This window comes from Tauraco erythrolophus, chromosome 11, assembly GCF_009769465.1.
Source record: "Tauraco erythrolophus isolate bTauEry1 chromosome 11, bTauEry1.pri, whole genome shotgun sequence".
Classification (NCBI taxonomy): domain Eukaryota; kingdom Metazoa; phylum Chordata; class Aves; order Musophagiformes; family Musophagidae; genus Tauraco; species Tauraco erythrolophus.
Window position 1 is genome coordinate 29,189,185 of NC_141475.1, and position 22,704 is coordinate 29,211,888.

The 22,704-nt window shown below is 42.9% G+C and overlaps 1 protein-coding gene across 2 annotated transcripts in view; it reads right to left on the reverse strand.

Annotated features, from left to right (window-relative positions):
* Nucleotides 1–6,078: 6,078 nt before the first annotated feature.
* The window catches only part of ARHGEF26 (Rho guanine nucleotide exchange factor 26), a 45,281-nt gene continuing 28,655 nt past the window's right edge, over nucleotides 6,079–22,704 (reverse strand). For both annotated transcript variants that reach the window (XM_086618326.1, XM_086618325.1), the window contains 6 exons: nucleotides 22,230–22,319; nucleotides 20,249–20,403; nucleotides 11,739–11,948; nucleotides 8,382–8,449; nucleotides 7,107–7,211; nucleotides 6,079–6,221 (listed from right to left, as the gene is read on the reverse strand). In XM_086618326.1, coding sequence (XP_086474452.1) covers nucleotides 6,079–6,221; nucleotides 7,107–7,211; nucleotides 8,382–8,449; nucleotides 11,739–11,948; nucleotides 20,249–20,403; nucleotides 22,230–22,319 — 771 coding nt within the window. The remainder of the gene's footprint in view (nucleotides 6,222–7,106; nucleotides 7,212–8,381; nucleotides 8,450–11,738; nucleotides 11,949–20,248; nucleotides 20,404–22,229; nucleotides 22,320–22,704) is intronic.

The following is a 22,704-nucleotide window of genomic DNA, read 5'->3' on the forward strand; positions in this document are numbered from 1 at the left end:
GTGCTGCTACAGTGTGGGATTAAAAGTCATGAAGAAAACAAAGGCTCGCAGGTGGTAACCGATTTTACTCTCCTAGTGCTTGGGTTTTTTGCACTAAGAAAATGACGGCTGAATTTATACCTAACACAAAAAGACACAAAGAAATGGTAGCAATAGCAGAACACGGGTATGTTGGCCGAACAAATCAGTCGGCAGCTCTCTCACCCCCGAATGGCGGAGAATTGGGGTCAGACTGGTGTCGGCGCCACCCCCAGAAGAAACGCACGTCGAGGTGGTCGTGGGTTGCTACGGGGTCAGAGCTTTACTTGTAAATCACACGGCTAATGCGTCAATAATGATAGTGAATTAAGGAATTGAGTTTAGTGTGCTTGTTCGACGTAACGATGAGCTGGCAAAACAAGAATTCCTGGTTTTTACAAAAGATGTTTTAACTTGGCTAACTGCACACAGGGGTATGATGTGCTGAGACCACTGGTTTTAGGCACAAATACCCCACTATCAAGGAAACGATAAAATTAGCTGCAACAGGCAAAAGAGAGCACTAAAAGTTGTGTAGCCTGTTCGCTTATCAAAGATTCACCACAATGTACATGATGTTTGATATGATTTCTATATAAGCTGTCTGTAATTTTATCTCAGCGGAGGTGCATTTTGCAGGGTGCGGACCCTGTGCTCTGCCCACTGGCAAAAATAAAGGTGCTTTGGCTTACAGTCCGTCTGTGAGTCGGTTCCTTGGAATCGGTATCAGCTGTACTTTCCCCAACTGTTCCTGGAGCGTGTAGCTCACTTTTCTGCTTAAGAAGTATGTTATCAGAAACATCTGTGTTCTTCAGAGTTGGAAAATTAGCCTTTTTCAAATAACAGGTGTGCTGGTTTTGGCTGGGATGGAGTTAATTTTCCTCATAGTAGCATGTATGGTGCTGTGTTTTGGATTTGTGATGAAAACAGCATTGATGGCACAGGGATGTTTTAGGCACTGCTGAGCAGTGCTGGCACAGAGCAGAGGCATTTCTCTTCCCAGTTCATAGTGCACTTTTCTCTTCCCAGTTCATAGTGCACTTCAGGCAGCCGGAAACAGCCTTTATTAGAGTTTCTAGCATCTTCTACAACTGCTAGTTATGGAATGAAACAGAACTCAGTGACGGTAATTAATTCTTCCGGATCTTTGTGTTACCTCCAGTTTGCCTAAATCATGTAGTTCTTATGGTAGAGCTGTTGAAAATAACAGGCTCTAGCAGAGCTAAGAGCACCACTGAAGGACTCTGTAATTCCCAGGAAAGAAGACCTCCTCAGATCTCCTTGCTCTTGGCATCAGTATTTACTCTAAATATTTATTTATTTCTAACACCTGTGTTCTGTCCACTTGTTTTGATTACTTAAGAAAGAGGATATACAGGGAAAAAAAAGTTTGTGTGAATATATTTGATAGATGCAGAGTTTAAAGTACGTGCATATAAGTATGATACTGCACAAAGACTGTTTCTTGAGATTGTGTACGTTGACTAAAGTGGTGCTGCTTTTACCTTTTTATTTTCAGCAAATTAGCTTTGCATAATGGAGAAAAAATTTATTCTTTGACGTGAAAGTCAAGAACAATACCGCATTGTATCATTACTCTTTTAAAAGTTCAGCAGATAATAAATAGAACATTTTTGTGTTGCAGGGACGATAGAAAGAAGCAGAAAAGACAGTAACTGTTTTTTAGTTGTGTTGTATGAGAATTTGGAAATGCAAAGACAGGTTGGTGTCAGGTGAGCACTGGTTTTCTGAGGGGCGTGCTTGGTGGCCTTCAGGAGGCAGTGAGGCTCCCCGGGCCAGAGTGGGTTCCTGCCTCTGGCAGTGCTGATGTTCAGCATGGTCTTGGCTTCCGCGGGGGGGTGAGTGTAAACCTGAGACTCTGTGCAGGTACCTAATTGCTGGGCCAATCATGCGCATGGGACTTCGCATGGTTTCTGCCCACCTTACATAATGTGCATTTAATTACATCATGAAAAAGGAAACTTTGATTCAGGGAACTAAGAGCCTTTTATTTTCAGTTAGCTTGCTTAAAACCTGATTAGGGAACTCATGTAGGGAAGGGGTACAAATTCCAGGCCCTACAAAAATGCAATGAAAGTTAATTTTACAGTAACATATCTCAGCTGTATTCTGTCACTGCTGGGCTGTTTAATTAAATTGGAAAGGAGATACTAGTGCCATGTCCTCCTCCTTGATCAGGAGTTGGGGGGGGCGGGGGCGCGCACGCGTATGTGTGCACACTGGTTAATGAAAGCAATGAATGAGTTTTTTACATTATTCCCTCCAAAGTGCTTGTCTTGGAGCAAGTCAGAGTTAAAAGATGAGTTCTTTTTCGTTTGTTAAGGAAAATATTGTGGAGTTGCTAGAAAGGAAGAAACAAACAAAAACCCAAACAAATAAACCCTTACCTTTTGAGAACTTGTTTCTATGAACTTTTTGATAAATTGCTTGTTGTGCTGTCCTAAATTTCTAAGCCCTCTTGGAGCTATGAGAGAATTTTTAGAGGTCATACCGGTTATCAGTGTAGTGCCTGCTAGCTGCCTTTTCCAGGCCCAGGCTGATGCCACACTGAACAGAATGTAGTTTGAGTCTCTTATTTCTGAGCAGGGGGAGTTACATGGTGTGGAATGGAGCTGTGTGGCTTAGAGAACACTGATGGCATCAGCTGCTTCCCTAGAAGGGAGGTGCTGCTTAAGCAGCTCACCCAAAGGCCACTTTTTTTTTAAAAAAAAAAAAAGTTGATCCTTGTTCAGGCATTGTGGAGGTGGGGGCAAACAAACTCTGCCAGCAGATAGGTGGGACAAACAGAGAAAGCAATGAATTTGTAGCTGCCACACCTCTACCAATGAGGTTTTTAACAGCTCCTAGGCTATGGGGAGGTCATCACTGCTCCTCAGAAGGTTCCCAGGCCACTGCTGGCTCTTCCTGCCCCAAGCAGTCACCATGGGTATGAGCAATCATCCTTCTGCCCTTGTAGAACTAACCTCTAGGTAAGTTGTTAGGCATTATAAATAATTTCAAGTCTTCCAGCATTTATTGTAACCATAAACTAATGCTGAAATACTTAGCACAAGAGCTGGATCCAACCTTTTCACTTCCTCAGTGTTCTACAGTAGTAGGGCTTTGTTTCGATCTTCTCTTGATTAATTTTGAATTATTTTCTGCACAGTCATTTCTAGAAGTGAGGTGTGCAAAACAGCAGATTGTGTGCTGAGGTTCTTAGAGGCCCAGGAGGGCAAGAAAACTGGTGAAGGGCTGGAAGGCATAGCCTCTGAGGCACAGCTGAGGACACTGGCTTTGTCTAGGTTGGGGAGAAGGAGGCTGGGAGGTGACCCCTTGTGTCCTGAGGAGGAGAGGTGGAGAGGGAGGTGCTGAGCTCTTCTCCTTGGGCTTCAGGGACAGGACACATGGGAAAGGTTCAAAGCTGGACCAGGGGAGCTTCAGACTGGACATTATTAGGAAGCATCTCTTTACCAAGAGGGTGGTCAAACATGGGAACAAGATGCTTAGAGAGGTGGGTGATGCCCCAAGCCTGGCTGTGTTTGAGGCATTTGGCTGTGCTTTAGCACTGGGGCAGCCCTGAAGGGGTTTGACTGGATGACTGGTGTAGGTCCCTTCCAACTGGAACAGAAGGGAAAGGTGGTTCTTGATTGTTTTCCTGTCCCCTTCTCCTGGGGCAGTCTCTGACTGAGAGAGGAGAGGCCCTCCTAGGCCTGGTTATTGCTCCAAGTTCATGGGCATACACCTAAATTACATCTGTGACAAACAAAGTAGAACACATGATGGTGCTATTTCTTTGCAGAACCAAAAAGTTAAAATGCCACTGGTTACAGAACAGATTTAATTTCTTTGACAAGAATGACATTAACAACTTGCTTTTTAACGGTATTTCTTAAAGAAAAACTTAAGCTTTTTTTAGTAAAGGATTTCAAACTATTTTATTGATCGTTGTCCTATAAAATCATAGACTTCTTTACTTCCTGAAAAACTGTGTCTGGCAATAGGAAAAATGTCTTTAAAAAACATTATAGCGTTTTTGGAAAAACTAGGTATGAAAAATATATACAATGTATTAAAAAAATCTGAATAAAATTAATGTCTGGATTTATACATTCAGTTATGTGTTAAACATCTGTCTGTGCACAATAAAATTTGTTAAAATATTAGCAGTATTTTACTATGTTAAATAAGTCTGTTCAATTTACAGTTTCTCATTACTATTTTATCAGTCCACTTAACAAATTAATTTACAAGGCTGTAATTAACCACTGTCAGACTGTCAAGGTAAGTCTTTTTGTACAAAATTATTGCCTTCCTAATATTTTAAATTGTTAAAAGATACATCTTTATCAACATCCAATTCATTCACAAATTGAATCAACAGATTACAGTATATAAAACGTACAGTCCCTTGAAAAAGACAGGGAATGCACCAAGAAGAAAGCCTTTCCCTTGTTTTTACTGAAGTAAAACTGCTGAGTTATCAGCTGGTCCTTGAAAAGGTGAGGATTTTTATAAGAAACTGTCACACCTATATACAGAAAAGATGCACTGAAATTTACTTCATTTTTGAGTGCATTTTGTTCACACAACATTAAGTGGTTGTTCTTTTCTGTGAAATTCCAAAGCTAAACTGCACGTTGCAGACATTTTAGCAGGTGTTGTGTGTAGTGCAATTGTGAGAAGTCTTCTCTGAAGCAGAGAAGAGCGTGTGTGAAGCAGCACCAACGTGAGCTCCTCTGACAGCAGGGTCCCAGTGCCATTTATCTACTGCTCTTTCCCTCCCTCCTTGCCTGAAGCGTCCAGTGACATCAAGTCACACTGCAGCCAGCAAAGGCAAAGATAAAATGCCACATTACTCAAGGTGCAGACTCCTTCCAAGTCACTCCTCAGTGGTGGTCTTACCATTTCTACACATACCATGGAGATGAGAAGACATGGCACCTCAGCAAAACTCTACAGATCTTCTCCCTGTGAATTCAACTTGATGCTAACAAGTGCTAAAGATGTGGGTAAACTGAAGTTCAGGTGAACTTTTTGCCTCCACAGAAGGAAATAATCAGTACCTCCTCTAGTACAGAAGAGCAGAAAGCCTAAAAAAAACCCCAAAAATCCACACCAAACCCCCAAACCCAGACCAGAGTTATTTCATGCTTTCTGCAGTCCCCATCAAAACCCTTGCTCTGAAGCAGTAATGTCACATGAAGACCAAGTTAAACATAGGGGAAGACAGAAATGAAATGGACACGTTTCCAGCAGTGAGTTAGTCATACTCCCTTAAAATACACATGCTAAAAGGATCTGAGAACAAGTTAATCAAAATCAGGTATTTGCTTTCAGAGTGTGGTACCTCTTGCTTTCAGAAATCCTTTCACCAGCACTAGAAGGAGAAAAAGCCTGAGCTGCCTGAACCAGTAACACCATATTAGAGACCACCACCACTAGAGGCACTTCTCTGGATTAGAGATATAATTGCTTCCTACAAAGCCTGAGACCTCCCTGGATTGGTGCTGGTGAGGTAGTCCTTTATGAATTACAGGGCTGGTTATTCTAGTTTGGGTTACACAGCTTTTGACACTACTGGGAAGAGTATCCCATTAACATCCTGTGGTACTGCAAACGTAACACTGCGCTTTCTTAGGAGCAGGAAACCCCCATATTGCTGCTCACCTCCAGCTCAAGGGGTGGGTGCGTTTCTGGTGTTGGTCTCCTACGCAGACTGCTACACAATTCTGCTTCTGAGAGAGTCAAAATGCTCAAAAACAGATGGAGAAAGAATATGTAGAGGCAGAAATGGAGGAACTGAAGTTGAAACTGAACTCTGAGCCAAGGAGATGCATCTCCAGTGCCCAAGGAACTACTGGTAGTTGAAACGTGCTACTGGTCTAGCCAGGTTTCAGTCAGAGCGCTCAAAACAAACGAAAAAGGGGTGAGTATCCGAAACATCAGTGCTCTGTTACTAGATGTTTGCGTTGGTGACTCACATCCTCCACGCGAGAGCTGTGGGTGTGCAGCAGTTAGTGCAAATCCTGTCGTACAGTCTGAGGAAGCAAAACCCGGCTACACGTTGGTTTCAAGTCCCAGTAAGCGTCCCATCCGTTCCATGTTCTTGTCGATCGTGGCACGACACGTGATTTCTTTAGCACACTCCATGGGAAACCAGCCTCTTTCCCCATCCCGCAGGCGTTCCCCTTCATACCAGCCTGCAAGAGCGAACGGACACGGAGTGACAAACCGTTTCCAGTCACAACTGTGTGCTGCGCTTGAGCAGACACAGCAGAATCTGTGCGTTACACATTGACGTTTGTGGTGAATGAAGTCCCAGATGAAGGTGGGGTCAGCAGGTATTTTTTTATACAGGCTGACTAGGAACAAAATAGTATGTAAAAATAAATATCATGTGAAACAAGTGTTACACATTTTTAATATTGCAATTCAAATATGTTGTTTGAGATAATATAAAGAATATTGCAATCTAAAGAAAGCAATGCAGCAACCATTGATAGGATGTTTGATGTCATATGTAATACTGAATATTAAGTAAGGATTTAGTGCTTCATGTGCTGACAGCTTCGAGCGTCACTGAGTCAGCAAATCATGAGACACTGGTACCATCACTTGCACATCCAGGCAAGAATCGATTTTGGTCTCGGGGTACCTGATGCTATGGAAAACTTAGGTAAAAACACTGTGCCAGTCCCTCTACTTAACAGGCAGTGGGGCACAGTGTAGGACATGACTAGTAATGCCTGTGTTTTACTCGGACAAACCTGGTGCTCACTCACTAAACTATCTGAGCTCCATCGTTTTAGGTGGAATTCAATTTCTGATCTGTGGACATCGCACACGACAAAACCAGCCAGTACCTGCTTTCTGCAGTGATTTATCTATAGGAGTTATGATGGGCGACGAGCACCTTGAACATCTGTTGCCTAAACAGGGGCTGTCCTTCAGAAACCCAAACCAAAACGCTTACTGAAGTTAAACCTGTTTCATTGTGCTGCCAGTGCTATTAGGAGACAAATTTTTCTGGCTGGATTGACCTGCAGCGGTGACAGATGGTTACTGACAGCAAAATTCGCACTCACCATCATTTACTTGTTGATAAACCAAAACAACATCAGCCACTTGAAGAGACAGTTCATCCGACTGCTTTGCTGTGTAAGTTCTGATGATCTCTACCTGAGTCAAAGCTGTGGAAGAAATAAGCCAGGCTGAATTAAACGCTGCACATTAACAGCCTTGTCCTGGTTTTGACTGGGACAGTTAGTTTTTCTTTTCAGCAGCTGGAAGAGCTCTGTTTTGGGTTTAGTCTGGGATTTGTTATGAGAAGAACGGTGATAGCGCACCCATGTTTATTGTTGGTGCTGAGACATCAAGGACCATTCAGCTTCTCGTGTTTTACCAGTGTGCAGCAGCACAACAGGCTGGGGGGGCAAGGCCAGGACAAAGGGCCCACAACTCCCCTCATGGTTTGAACTTGTATTTAGGATTGAGGGCTGCACTGACCCCTGGAGTGTTCCATCTCATGCCATGTCATGCCTGGTATAGAGATGAGGGCTGACCGGGAAGTCTGGGGACTGATTTCTCGGAGTGCTCCCTCTCTCTTCTCATTCTCTTTTCAGGCCTCTCACTCATGGAGGATTGCAGTGCTGGGACTTATCTGGGACCAGGCAGGCGTGGTCACTGGATGGTGAGCAGTTACACTATGCATCACTTGTTTGTATACATTATCATCAATTTTTATACATAATATCTTCATATATTATTTTCTCATTATTCCTTTTAATTTTTTATTATCGCTATTAAATTGTTCTTATCTCAACCCAGGAGTTTCCTTCCCTTTTCCCCTTTAATCCTTTTTCCCACTCCCTGGGGGTGGGGAAGGGTAAGCGAGCAGCTGTGTGCATTTAGTTGGTGGTGGGGCCAAACAACTACTAGAGTATCTTTTATTAAAATACATACACAATTTATTTTTAAAATTTCCATCTTATACTCCTGCAAAACAACCCACAGGAGGTAGCAAATTATGTAAATTACTTCCCACCTGAGCAACTGCACACAAACTTGGGACAAACACGTAAGGGAAGGGGCTTGGCACATTTACTAACAGATTGGAACAGCTGACCAAAGCAGAGTTTGGGAATGCAAACAGGAATTACTGCGCGGAACAACTCCTCAAAGAAGCCCCTGCACTCGGGAAGAGATGGCGACTTTGTGTGTACTAAAGCCACAGAGGCCAGGGAAAAAAAGGACATATCTAAGGGTATTTACAGTCCACACTTGCTCAGATCCCCACTAAGGGGCAGTGCATTCCCATTCCCGTGTCAAAGCTCTCAGAAACCTTGTTGGTTGTAACTTACTCGTCCTGTCCGTTTGCTGCCGCTCTCTGTCCTGCCCCAGCGCCGTAATCCAGCGAGCTCTGTCACTCCTGCAACCAGCAAAGACAAAACTCGGTTTCCCAGGTAATGGTCAGACTGCTCCCCTTTCCAAAACTCTGCACTGAAATTGTTCCTCTTACTGTGTAGAGAACCTCCTTTCGCCTCCTCTCAAAACATGGCCAGAAGGTGTGATACTACTTCTAGTAATATATTAGTCAAACATATTTATTTAAGCATGTTGGATTAGGGAAAAAAGCCCATATACATAGGAGCAACTGGCATAATGTCTTAAAAACAATTAAAATAATGGTATGTAAGTAATGCAGGTAAACTTCTCCACAAGCGTCTGTGACTAATACGTATTAGTAATCTAATTTTTTTTTAAAAAATCCATCTAGTGTAGAAGCACCCATTAAATGCAACACAGCAGTATTAACATACAATACTACCAGGTTTCCTGCCAGTAAAAACGCTCTGCAATGTGCTCTTAGAATGAAAAGCAAGAATGAAAAAAAATAAAAAGAAACTGATTATTTTTTTTAAATCCCAACACACATTCTTCCTCAAAGATGAAACTGCTGCAGGTGTCCCACTACCATTTGGTGGTACCTGTTGATCAAATGGCCAAAACTACAACGCTCACCACTTCAGACACTTCGGTCATTGCAAGCAGGTGGTGCTAAGCTTGTGTTTCAACCAGAGCAAGAAAGTCGATATATCATTTTGTGTAAGCTCCATTCTGTGGGCTTTTTTTCTTTTTTAGAAACAGATGTTATTTAAATTCATATTTTCCTTTCCCTGTAACCATTCTTAATAGGAAAACTACATTTCCTTTCAGACAACTCTGAGAAAAATGGGATAATGCCAGACGTTCTCCCAGTTTAAGTATGTATTTCTTCATAATCTGTGTATACTGTATATTTTGTGCCTTATTCACTGGGTAGTATGAAGTTACTGCCCCAACATTGGTACTTTTGTACTTGGCAACCACACAGCACATGAAGTGACACAACATGATCCAACAGCGCTAGAACGCTTGGCATCAGTGAAAGTATTTTAAGTTTTACATATGCAAAATTCTAATCAGTACACACTCTAAGCTTGGCCTTCCTACTGCAGATCGCCTTCCTGCCCTTCTCAAAGTGACAAGTTTTTTTTTTCTGTGCCCTGTGTATGCATGGTAATACTGTACAAAAATAGGTGATTTCCAAAGAAAGTAATCCTTTTCAGAATTTCTTCCTCTGAATAACAATCTGCTACTCTGCTATTTATATACAAACAGTATATAGCAAATCAATAATAAATCCACAGAACAAAGTGTCTTTTGTTAAAAAGGCCAGACAACTAAAAATGTACTGCATTTTTCCCAGTAAAAATGCCTTTCCAAACAAGTCTGAATCATCTGCTTGCTCTTCAATGAGACCTTTACTAGAAATCATTAACGATCTATAGTTTCTTTCAGGGTTATTCTAAACTCTGAAGGCAAACCTAAAACTGAACGTTTTTCCAGGCTGGGATACATCTGGATCACTGTTTCATGTCTTCTGTCCCGCCTCCAGCTTCCACTACAACAGATAAAATCTTTCACTTTTGTGAAGGGCTGTGTGGAAGTTCATGGCATCCCAGAGAAATGATGGCCTCTTGGATATCTGCACCCAAAAGAACAAGACACTTCTTGTTGCTGTTTCTAAAGCAGAACACTCTTCCAAACTGCATCAGGAGAACAAGGACCACCTCTATCCCAGCACAGCTCCACAGCTTCCCCGAGGCAATGCCAAGCTCCTCCTCCCATTTAATCCAGTACTGTTTCCACTTCTGCACCACCCAACCGCTATAGTAAGTAATTCACAAATCACTGCTCCAGGACAAGAGCATTCTGCATTCGTACCCTAACGACGTGTGCCTTGGGATGCACCTGTGCCGACCTCCTCCTGCTAATGCTGTGCGCTGCGTACAGACAACATGGTGTAAATGCCACGTTGCTGAAAGAACCGATAAAACACAACAAACCAGCACAGACAGTATCCGAGACAGAGCAAGCTTACATGAATCTCTGCAGGCACGTTATTCAAGGTCGTCTTACCAAGGTAGGTATCAGACAGCCCCCTTTAACTGCAACAGGAAAAGCAACGTTTTCCTCAGAGCAGCCTGCAGCACGCTTGGATTCACCCACTCCAGTAGCGTGCACAGCGGCACGGTGCGTGTGCCACAGGAGGAGCTGGGAGCATCGCTACAGAGAGCCTCAAACTCTTGACTCCCACCACTAGCACCTTTCCTTGGAAATGTGAGAACCCGCAGCTCTGCAGCGCCGAGTTCTGTTCTTTCCGGTCTGTAACGGTCTGAACTATTTGTGGGACAGCTCATGTGTAAGCAGGCTGTAGAACACATACATACACAGCACTTTCAGCTACAGCATACTGCTTGCTGCTCTGCTTTTCGGTAGGCACTTCCCTCGGGACATAAGGGTTACTAGGGAGAAGTGCTGTTAACAGGTGAGCAGGTGGAAAACCTGAGACTTCCAGTTCTCAGAAGGTTTGTTAGAGAAGTATTTAAACACATTGTCCTCATGCTACAACAAAACCCAGTGATGACTCAGATACTTGGTCATTTGTATTTCCAATTAAAAAGTAAAGAACTTCCATACTGCAATGTGTAATCAATAGAGTGTGTGTTTGCTTAACACTTGTGGTATGTGGCAGAACTTAGGTTTTAGTTTTTTGGTTTTTTTTTGGTTTTTTTTTTTTAATTGTGATAGCACTTAAATTGAAAATAACTTAAATTTAGTGGAACGTCCTTCCACAACTCCCCGCAACCCCCCAAAATCCAAACTCCTTACATCTCTGTCCTACAGCCCTTGGGTGCCTCACCAGTAACAACTAGAAAGGATTCATGGCAATCTCCATGGCACAGTTAATTCTTGGCCTGAGGACCCAGAACAGGAGCGTGTAATAACAGATACTTCAGTTTACAGAATTTCGGTACAGGATTTTCCATTATTCCTCCATCATGACCTCAAGGAAAGAGAACGGCACTAACAGAACATGCACTTAAACCACTGATTCCTCTCATGACAAGATTATATGAGGGAAACTGAACCCAGTTTGCAGAGGCTCTGTTTTATTGCAGTGAATACTTACTCCAGCATCTAGGGGGACATTACATCTGCTGCACATTCTCCTGCTCTGCCACTCATTAAAAAAAAAAATCAGGAACTCGCTTCATTTCAGTGTGATGTAAACTTGCCAGACAGAAACTGGGCATTTCCTCCGCCTTGGACCAGGGCAGGGAGGCAGCCTGTTGATGAGGTCAGAATTACGGAAGCAGTAACCATGCACTCACTGAGTCTCTGCTCCCAGGAGCATCTCCACCTTCTCTCCTGCGTGGTTACTGAGCACCGCCAGCCTGAAGAGGTGAGCTGCAGAGCTCTGCCGCGAGTAGAGCATCGTCGAAGTGTTCTTTACAGGAGAAGAAGTCAGGTCCTCGCTGTCGCATTGTTGTACCACCAGCTGGTCCCTTAGAGAATAATCTGTGACATTGTAACTCTCTTCACTGCAGAACAAAGGAGGGAATAAGAAAACCCACAAGTTTAATTTTACATTAAGTATGTCTGGAAGCAAACTCAGTCATAGAATCCACTTTTAACTTTATAGTGTGGCACGATTCTTCTGACACCTCAGATCTCTGTCTTTTCTGTTTTTTTTTTTTTTGAAACTACCAGTTTTCCAAGACATAAAGTAGATCAGTTTTCAAAGCCTGTGGAAGTTCATTTAGTGGCACAGCTGAATTACTTTGATGGTCTTGAGATGGTGTAAGCTCAACTTAACTCCACTACATCTGAAAACAGGGACAGCAGAGGAAAAAGAGTAAAATTTCCCTTTTCCTGTGCCTGTAAAGCTATGGGTATATATACTGCTGCCAGATAAACACTATTGCTCTTCATTTTAACTACAGGAGAATCGTCTGTACTCCTTGTTCATCTGCATGTAGAAGGTCTAGTCCAAAAGCTGTTTTACAACATTCTGAAACATACCCTTAGTCAAATGTGACTTTTAAAAATGGGCAAAGGCTTGTCACACACTAGTGGTCTTCCAAAATGCACTGCGCCATTTACCTTGTAGGAAGTACTTGGTAAATAAATATAGCAGCTCTAAATGATATCAATAAAGTGCTTAACTTCCCAAACATAACTCAAAGAATTCTAAGAAATTATGCACATTAGAAGCTTTGCCTTCCTTATGGTTGATAACATAGGTGGGGAGGTGGACACCAGTCCTCACCACCACTCTGACACAATGCCACGTGTGACACAGAAAACAGAAGACCTCCCCACTACTACTTAGGTGAAAGTCACTGAACTGAATCAGGCCAAAATGATGTTACGGTCATTTTCCCCAGATCACTGAAAACATGAGGCAGTACAGATCAGAACATAAAAGTGTTACTGATTTTAACAACAGAAGGACCTCGAAAACATGCACTCTTCCCTGAGCAGCAGCCTTTTATTTCTAAATGTGAGCATCACATCAGCTAGTCAAGATCTTCCTGACAGGTGAAGATGTGGCAAGGCCAGGAGGAAGCCTGTCTGGACGTGGCCCCCTGTCACACGCGACACTGCTAACAGCAGCGGTGACCAGTTACTGCAGCGACCCTCCTGGCACCCCCCTGCGCTGTGTTTGCGACACGTGCTTCAGCTTCGGCATATCCGGGCGTCTTAAAAGCAGCATTCTCCAGCACTCGTGTGAGTTCAACCAGTTACCCTACTTACTGGTTTTGCCACTCCTACTGAGGCAATACTGGAAACTGGTTTTTTCCAAGTGCATTCCCAAATTTTTGAAGTCACAAAACATAATTAAAGAAACAGTTAAAAGAATCTACCTCACTTACTCAAGAAATAGCAATTCACCTGAAGAACAAAGGGGCCAGTTGAAAAAGCCTTTTTGTTTCCACTGAAGCTCGTGAGCATATTTCCCAGAATTGCCTTACGCGCATTTGCAAGTTTACCAGGATATATCATCAACCCAGAACACTGATAAACTAATTATCCCGTAATTTCATGTAAGCTTGGAAACTTTTTCAGATTTCTTGTCCTACACTGGTGCAACAAGAAAAGACAGGAAAAAACCTGCTTACACAGGCATAACGCCAGTTCTCCCTCCCAGCCCGTACACGGTGGTGTTTGTCAGGTTTTGCAGTAAATCCCATACATCAGGTTTTAAGGTGCAACTATACATACTCCACCTTGAAGTAGAATCCATTTAGACCTCAGTCTCAAGTGATGAAAAGCCATGCTAGAGCCTTGTGTTACTACGGTTCATTAAAGTAATTTACAATGAAAACATACCTGAGCAGATTAGTTGAAACATACAGACACATAAGCACTGACCTGACACAAATCAAATCCCAAACACCTGGAACCGGAGCTGTCTGAAGCGCTGACGGTGACGTACCTCTTTCTGGCAGGTGCCAGCGAAGCGTACTCTGTCCTTATGGTTGCTCAACTATTGTAAGAAACTGGCCAGCTGATGACTTACTGTCTGTTGGAATATCTTCTACCCATTTTGTGAACTGTCAGGAAAATATCTTTGAATACCTCAGTAGCAAATGTAATGGTCTTTGTAATTCTGATCTGTAATTCCTCAGAACAAGAACTGCTAGAACACAACTGAGCAACATTATGACCCCAAACAGAAATTATTGGTGATTTACTGTTGGCTCGTCCAGCATGAGAAGAATTTCTCTATTCTTAAGTGACAATGGGTTTATAGATCATCTTGTATTTGTGGATTTTTGTGGATTAGTAAGTTTTGCCAATGCATCTAGTGTAAAAACAAAGTTCTTATTTCAACTATGTGGAGTACGTTTTCACTTCTGTTCTGTGAATTAAATACTTGAATTTTTTTTCAGTACAGCTTTGCACATTCTGAAACAATTGATATAGTTCCATTACCATCATGTTCTAATCCTTCTCGCAAGTATTGTTTTTCCTCATCCTTTGTCTAGGGGTTTACAAACGAAGCAGAAGCAATGACAGACAAGCTTAGTTAGATTTATCATATAGAAGGACTGTAATCAGGGTAGCTCTTAAGAAGATGAACACTTTCCTTCCTGTTTTTCTCCAAGTCTCAAAATGGTACCAACAACTCCCCATGATCTGCTGGTGTTTTCCACTCTGAGGGCTGGGATCACAACTCCCCATTCAAGTACCACTGGCAAAGGCACAGAACATACCGAAACTTCCAAGACCACTGTTGCAAGAACTTAAAATGGCTTCAAAAAACTCTCCACAAAGTTTTGACTAACCTGGCTTTTGATCCCTACTGTTCCCATGTTCCTTAGAGTAAACAAATAAACAACTAAATCACATTGGAAATGAGATGGAAGCAGCAAATGCTTTTGGAGTGCTGTAAAATGAAGCCCGGTTAATTATGCTATTACAGATGACTTCCTGGGTCCCAAAGCAGAAAGAATACAGATTACAAGTAGGTTTTGGTGTAATGAAAGGAATTTAGCATGAGCAAACTGAGAAGCTGGGAGAATCTTCAATATTTCAGCATGTGAAAAGCTACATTTTAATTTCCGCACATGCAGCCCAGAGATGCTAAAAGGAACCTTAGTTCATAGATTTCTAGATTCATAGATTTCTAGGTTGGAAAAGACCTTAGAGATCATCGAGTCCAACCGTAAAATGTGTACTGCAGTTCAAATGTGTTCTGCATGTCCTTGTCTTTTGGGAAAGGTGTGCACACAGCTCCTCCCTGAAACAGAACAAATTCCAATTTGCTGTGATTGTCCCACTGTAGAAAAGCACAAGTGTTTTTAGAGGAGCTGTGAGAGGGGAGGGAGTAGAGACTGTGGACGCAGGCTTCACGTTCCCCAAATCCAGCTCTAGATTCACACTAACTCATTTAGCTACAAAAAGATGCTGCTTATCACTTGAGTGCAGTTGTTTCAAGTGCCGTCCGTCATAGCTGAGGGTTCCTACTGAAGAAGGAGAAAACAATTTTATATCTAATATTTACCAATGTCTCCCTCAAATATATACTCTAAACCAGGGAAAGGTTGGTTTGTTTGTCTGGTGTGTGTTTTTTGGGGCAGCGGGTGGTGGTGGATTTTATTTTGTTGGATTTTGTTGGTTAGTTGGTTGGTTGGGTTTTTTTTTTTGTTTGTTTGAGTTTGATTTTGTTTTTTTAAAAGTCTGTTATTTTAGCCTAGGCAATCCTTGCTTAACCAAGGGCAGAACTAGGAAAACCAGCTAGGGATGCTGCTACAGTTCTTTGAGAATCCTGCATCTGAAAGAGAAGGTAGTCTGTCCATTTGCACAACAATAAACGTATTCCTTGCTAATTAATCAACTAGTCTATACATTTGCGTAACATTTAATAATAAACACATTCCTTACTAATTAATCAGAGAGTCTTCTACAAATCCTTCCTATTTTGTATCGCCATTCAATGAAACTGATTTGCAACTGCCAGGCAGCCCTCATCGTTTGGCCGCTGTGCCCCCGCGGGGCCCACAAGCCCCCCAACTTCCACATGGATCCAGCTGACAGTGCTGGTGGGCACAGGGACAGAAACGGAAACTGAACCCACTCAGCCAGGCGGCGGGGAAACAGGACGGGCGTTTCAAATGGCGGTAGTCAGGTCACGCAAACATGCCAGCTTTCGTTTTCAGCTCAACACTGAGCTGTTTGGCTCGACTTGGATTCAGAACAGGAGACAACAGGCCCGCTGCATACCCCTTGGCAGGGCATGGAATCACCCCTTAATCGAGCTTCAGAGGCGCAGTTATGACGTAACGTCACCTGTTCTCGGCCACATGTACTCGAACAGATAAAGCTCACGGCCCGCCTGCCTATTTCCTTTACTCTTTCCATCATACTTTGGAAGTGATGCCAATCCTTCCTGAATCTCCTTCAGCTGTGTTTGGTCACAGCTAAAGAAGCTGTGCTACCCTGAGCCTTTGTGCTTGCCTTTGGTTACAAAGTCACCCCGGCACCTTGAGAAAACCCTGGTTTGGCAAGCAGCTGTGAACAGGTCACATTCCAGCAGCAGGGAACCTCTGGGTGATTCCCAGTCCAGCTGCATTCCACTGCCAAGGTATGTCAGGAGCTGACAAGCCATAGAGCCGTTCGGACAGACAGGATTCTGGGTATCCTTAGGGGATTATGGAAAACAGAATGTTCAGTAAACATACACTCATTCCAAAATATAAGCCTGTCTGCAGTTCACCTGAAACCTTCTAAAAGCACTCAGGATGCAACTGGCGGATTTTCTGAACAGCTGGATAAGTCAGCTGTTCAGGTGTACATGGCAAAACTTTATTAATTTCAGAGTTCTGCTGAACTCTGCAGAACAGAGAGCTTCCTACAGGCAGCTTTGAGCATTAATAACTAAAATAGGTAACCAGACCTTCCTGGTCCCAGGAGGGCACATGGAAAAGCAGGACCTCTTTGACCTTTGGTAGAGCTCAAAGCTAGCTGTATCATATTTTGAGCAGAGTATTTTACAGTGTAAGCTTCCAAACCTGCAAAAGGTATCAGAGAAATCATCCCTCCACAGCCTGGTCCTCTCCTCCGGCAGCTGTAAAGTGTCCACTGTAGAAACTCTGCCGTGCCCGGGAACAGACAAACATCTGTCCAAACCCAGCAGCGACACTCACCAGCTGTGCAGTGAGGTACTGATGATACTTACACTTGTGGGAGAAAATTGAAAACTCACTACGAAGGAAATACGTACAAATGTACAAGTAGTAGGTGTTTTTAAACTAAGTATTCTGTATTTTGATAAAGCACTAAATTTCATCATACTTTGTGGAGCCGGAATAGTTTCTTCATAGCCCAAGGAAAGCCCATCTCCCACGCACAGTAACAACAACTGCTGCCATGCACGTGAACCACGAGGCAGCTTTACAGAACGGCTCTAAGAGATGAATTACACTGCACGTTACTCCGTATGTCAGAATACTACCTTCAGAATCCACTGTCCCCATAAGCTATTGGTTTACTGGTCCTTGTAGTGGATGTTGTGGCCAAAATGGTGGCAATTCACAGGACAGCAAGGAGGTGAATAAAAAAGAACAGAAACCAGAAAAGGAGCAAGAAGAGAATGGAGTTAGTGAAACAAAAGGGTAAAACATGACCACAAAACACAGCCGTGTTCACATGGACAAGGATTAACTGGTACCTTCCTGTGCACCAGCCATACAGAAGTTGACCCTTCCACCAAGACCTCCACATCCTGACACGTGCTAGCACAGACTAATTATTCTTTTCAAGGTAATGCATTAAAACTTCACAAGTATTAAGAGTGTGACATTTAAAAAAAAAATAAATAATCAGATTGTGTCTACACAGCAGAAGGGGCTACAAGAAAGGACTACTGAACAGGAAAAAAGGTGCCAATGAAAAGCTGAGCAGTGGGGAAATGTGGATTTCTGTTCTTCTCTAAAGTCTTGCGTAGAATGACACAAGTTCACGTGTCTCTTTTTGGCCAAATCCCAATGGCTAGTCTTGAGTATTATTCAGTAGCCGTTCGCCTTACTTCTCTGAAGGGCGAACGTGATGAAGCGACTGACGGCCCTGCTGCTTTACAGCACGCAGACCGCGGTCCGAGTGCCCCGGCGTCTGCAACACCTGCACAACGGACGGACATGGAAAGTGCAAGGCTGAAATATGACACACAGCCACACGGTGCCCATCAGAAAGGAAGGTATTTCAGTAGCCGAGTTTCATTTAACCTACTTAGTGAGTGAGAGAAGACAGTTAAACTTTGCAATTTCATATCAGGAGGTGAGATGGTAGATGAGGAAGATGATGAATAAAGTACCATTAAAATTAAAACCTAGGAACTCTGGAGCACGCCCGAGTACACGCCAACACAAGACGTCCCTTTATCTCCTTGTATAGCCAAAACGTAACGGTTCTCGTTGTGAACAAGCCCCTGCAAGGCCTGCCCGCTCAGTGTCTGCGGTGCCGTTCTCCAGCGTGTCCCTGCAGCGCGGACACGAGCAGCGCCGCACGCCCCATCTGCCTGGACTGGAACTGCTCCAGTCCCCGACATGACTCCTCGGCAGGTGCCGTCCCACCCAGACTGCACCACTGCCCCCATGCACGCCAGGTTATCCGTGTATGGCAAGCGGCTCGGGCGGCATGGTGGAGATTAACTTTGGGTGAAGATTAACCAGCGTGATGGGAGCACTGAGCAATCAGTATTTTTAGCACAGTACTGAGGAGTGATTTGCTTTGTGCAATGTTAGGAATTTTCTGAAATGCAACTTCTCAAGTGAAAATACCAACTTTTAAACTCAACGAGCAACAAGTATTTATGTCCACTGCTGTGGTGTCCATAGAAACACTGTGGGTGGGAGAACAGATCACCAAACCCTCAAATATTATTAATAAGCTTATTCACTTGGGCAAAGGACGCACTTCCTGCTCAGAACATCTAGGAGGCTCACAGAAACCAGTCCTTTCCAGTTACGTCCATTTGCTTAGGGGGTGCTGGGAGAGTGACTATGTGAATCTGATCATTAACATGAAGTGTTCTTTATTTGGCTTCTGGGCCCATTTGGGACATTTCGACTCCAACAGCTGGAAGCGGTTATAAATCAAAAGCCCCAAAGTTTGGATAAGATATGTTGATAGAAAAATCTGGTTTATAATCTGGACAAGAAGCCATCACATAGGAAACCAATAAACAATGTACCAACACAGAGCGGAGACTTCTCAGTGCTTTCCCAACTCAAGCATCTACTTGGCTACCAACACAATCACGTCAACAGGGGGCCCATGAGAAAAGAAGCGCTGTTGAAAACCGCGGTTCAACTCCGATGTGCTGCCAGTGACTTGGCCAGGGGCGGTCACAGAACCGTTTCAGCGTAAGCTTCCATCAGCACTGCACCTCGGCAACACGCTCACGTCACTAAGCCAGCTGGGGAGCAATCTAGTCACTTTTCTTCCCATCTTTATTAAAAAACTCCTCCACTTAATTTTTTTCCCCTCCATTTCCATTTAGCTTTCTCTTTGCTTAAAAAGTCGCATTTTCTTCCCAGATTTTGCCTCGTACCTCAGTCCTCAAAACTTACATAAATTATGAATTTGCAAAGTAATTGTTCTTCAAAACAGTTCTTACTCTGGAGGAACAGGGTCTATCAAGTATTATCTAATTACAGTAGAAGGTGGAAATTGCATTCAATTCAATTATTCTAAACCTCCTCTCAAATCTAGTGATAAAAATTTCAGCGGAGGCTGCTAGAAGTGGTCTCCCATACATCACTCTCAAAAACAGCCCAACTGTGGAAAATTAACGTTTCTTAATCCTTCTACAACTTCTCCCTTTGCCAAGGCATCAGGATGCACTTTTTAATTTGTTTGACAATTCGGAATTTCAATTGCATTTGCCAAAAATTTATCCTGTTTAACAAGCAGTTACTTGTCATTTGGAAACGTGGCCTGGTTGAGCAATTTGAGAAACTCGAATACCTACATAATCCATCCTCCCTCTCAGACATGGCTTATGAGAACACAAAGGGCTTCACAAAGGTTTACTGGACTTAAAGCCTGTTTAGGCTGCGTCTCCTCCTGTATTATGCTGCAGCTGTACCAGGTCCCCTTACTTCTCTTTGAATCTCCTTCCTTCTTTCAAGCAAGTGGCTAGAAAATGTGTAAAAATGCTGCGGATGCCATCAAGTTTGCCATTCCAAAGCCAAAAAGCTTCGGTTTCAGTTTCCCCTGGGGTGAGGCACACACAGCAGTCACAGTAATTTTAAAAGCAACAGAATTTGCGCTGTTCTCTCTGTGATTCCAGGGGGTAAACACAAAGGCAATTACATATTGGCAAAGCTCTTACCTCTTCTTCTTGGTGATAATGAGGACATCGTTAAAGAGGAAGAAGTACACCTGCTGCTTGGAAGTTCTTTTAGAAAAAAGTCCAGTGTCTTCCACATACGCTGTTAATTCGCCCCTTTTCACTAACCATCGTGAAGAGGAAACCAATGGAAATGGCTACAAAGCAAGAAAAGTAACATTTTAACCCTTCCAAAGTACAGATTTTTAAAAAACAGACAACAGTGTATTCTACATTTGGGAAATACTCTGGCCTGGTACTGGAACACAGACACCCACTGAACAAAACCCTCCCTATGCTGTAGACACACATGAGGGAACTTTCAAAACTGGTATCATTTTAAAGTGGCTCCTGATGAATAAACGTACAGCGTTTCTCTGCTGTGACCCTGTTGTATCTGCACTCCAAGATAATATTAGTGTATTGGATCTTGATTAAATTCCCTTCAGACATTTCTTCCCGTTAATCTAAATTCACATAGTCTGTTTTGATTTGTGTGACTTTTTTGCAGGTTTCTAGTTTTGTATTACCCATTAGTTTATTTAATGCATTTTCTACTGTATTCTCCAATTTGAAAATGCAGAGTTTTGTTTCAAATTCACATTTCCTAAATAGAATTTTATCCAAGTCTCTGTTAGTGAATCACAGTAAATCAATCTGGTCACAAATCACTGTAACTTCCAAGTTTGTTAACTCATTGTCTCTCATCTGAGATCAGTGGCTAACTTGGACTTAAATCCAGCTTCATTATTGTCTCCCAGCACTCCCAGTACTGGATCATTTTCCTCATGGATGGCCATTTTACTCAAGAAGCATCATTGAACCTCCCAGGTCAGAAAGGCCAGTTTGGCTCAGTACTCAGACATGACACTTCCAGAGGAACTCCCAGGCTCCATCACTGAAATCCAACTTTCGGCTTCAAAAAAGCTGGCTTACTTCCCATCCAAACTCTGCTGGTTCAGTTACCCTCAAGTGACATGAAAATCAATTTTTTAAACAAATGGCTTTTACATTTCCTGAAATGCAGTAATGGTTCCATGTGACAGTACAGGAACGTGAAACACGGGCCCGTGCCCTCCCAGTGCCACCACTGTGCTTCTGGCAACTTTACAAAATGGAGGACGTTGGGCTGGGTGGTCCTTCAACACAGAACTCGCACCCAGGTTTGTTTCATGAACACAAAACCGTGTTGGTAGAAAAAAATTTTCTGGTGATGAAGTTTACGAGTAAAAACTCCTGAATCTGAATTAAAATATTGAATTCTACAGATTAGCCACGTACAAGCGACAACTTTTGAGCAGCTTCTCTTGCGCTCCCATGAAACGCTCTACAGTTACATCTAACAAAATAATAAACAAAAAATCCCAAAACACCATATGAGGTTGAGCAAGAACAGAAATAATTTACCTAATTTATAATGGTTATAAAACAGAATTATAGCACCCTGGTGATTGTTTTACAGATAAAAAGCACTTTAAAAAATTTCTGTTTGAGCATGAACTAAAAATTCCTCTGATCTGTACTCCAAGTGAGTTAAGCACCTTTTCCTAATTGACTATATTCCCAAGGCAGTTTGCTTTTACTTTCATATTCATTTTTCCTTAATTGCCAAGAGTACATCACGTATACCATCTCCTTTCTGTATAAAACAAGCTGTCAGAACTTCACATGCACTGAAACGTGGCCAAAGCAGCCTTTCATACAGCAGCTGGCAAGCTCTCAAACCACAGATAAGGTCTAAACCACCAAGTGGTTACACTTCAGACGCACGAAGGCAAAAACCTTGTATAAAAATGCAGAAAAACCCAATAAAGTTTCTGTTACTCCCATGAAACTAGTGAGAGCTGCTGGTCACAGCACGTACAGGGCAGCATTACGCAGGGCTTCTCGTACCTGCGACTTTGTTTATGCTGATCAAAACTAACACGTAGTCAGAACTGTTCATACACTCAATGATTTACAGTCAGAAATGTCACCATCCTACCTTGATTTTAAATTCCAGTTGGGAGTTAATTGTGTACATCATTTCCGTCCTTTCCATTTTCCGAGCGCCTTCGTTGCACAAACGCACCAGCTAGAAACAAGACAGTTACTGAACAGGTTTGACGTACTCAAGACTTACAACACAAATCTTATTCCTTTAGAAATGCACTTCTGAGGGAGCATAAAATCTACAAACCAACTGACATTTTCACATTGGGCCACACACACCATGTCTGGAAGACTGGACTGAACGTGGCCCTGTGACAGCCAGTTCTGCCTTGAGGCCGGACTGGATGACTCCCCAGATCCCCCTCAGTCATCCAGTGACACTGTGATCATTATTTATTCTTCAGGGAGTCCAGATGGTGCAAAGGTTCAGCCCCAAGTTCTGCCTGAGAAGGGTTATAGCCCTCTGATCCGAGTCAGTGATCAGCTCCAGAAGAAACCACCTTCCAGACGGACACATCGGCGTGACA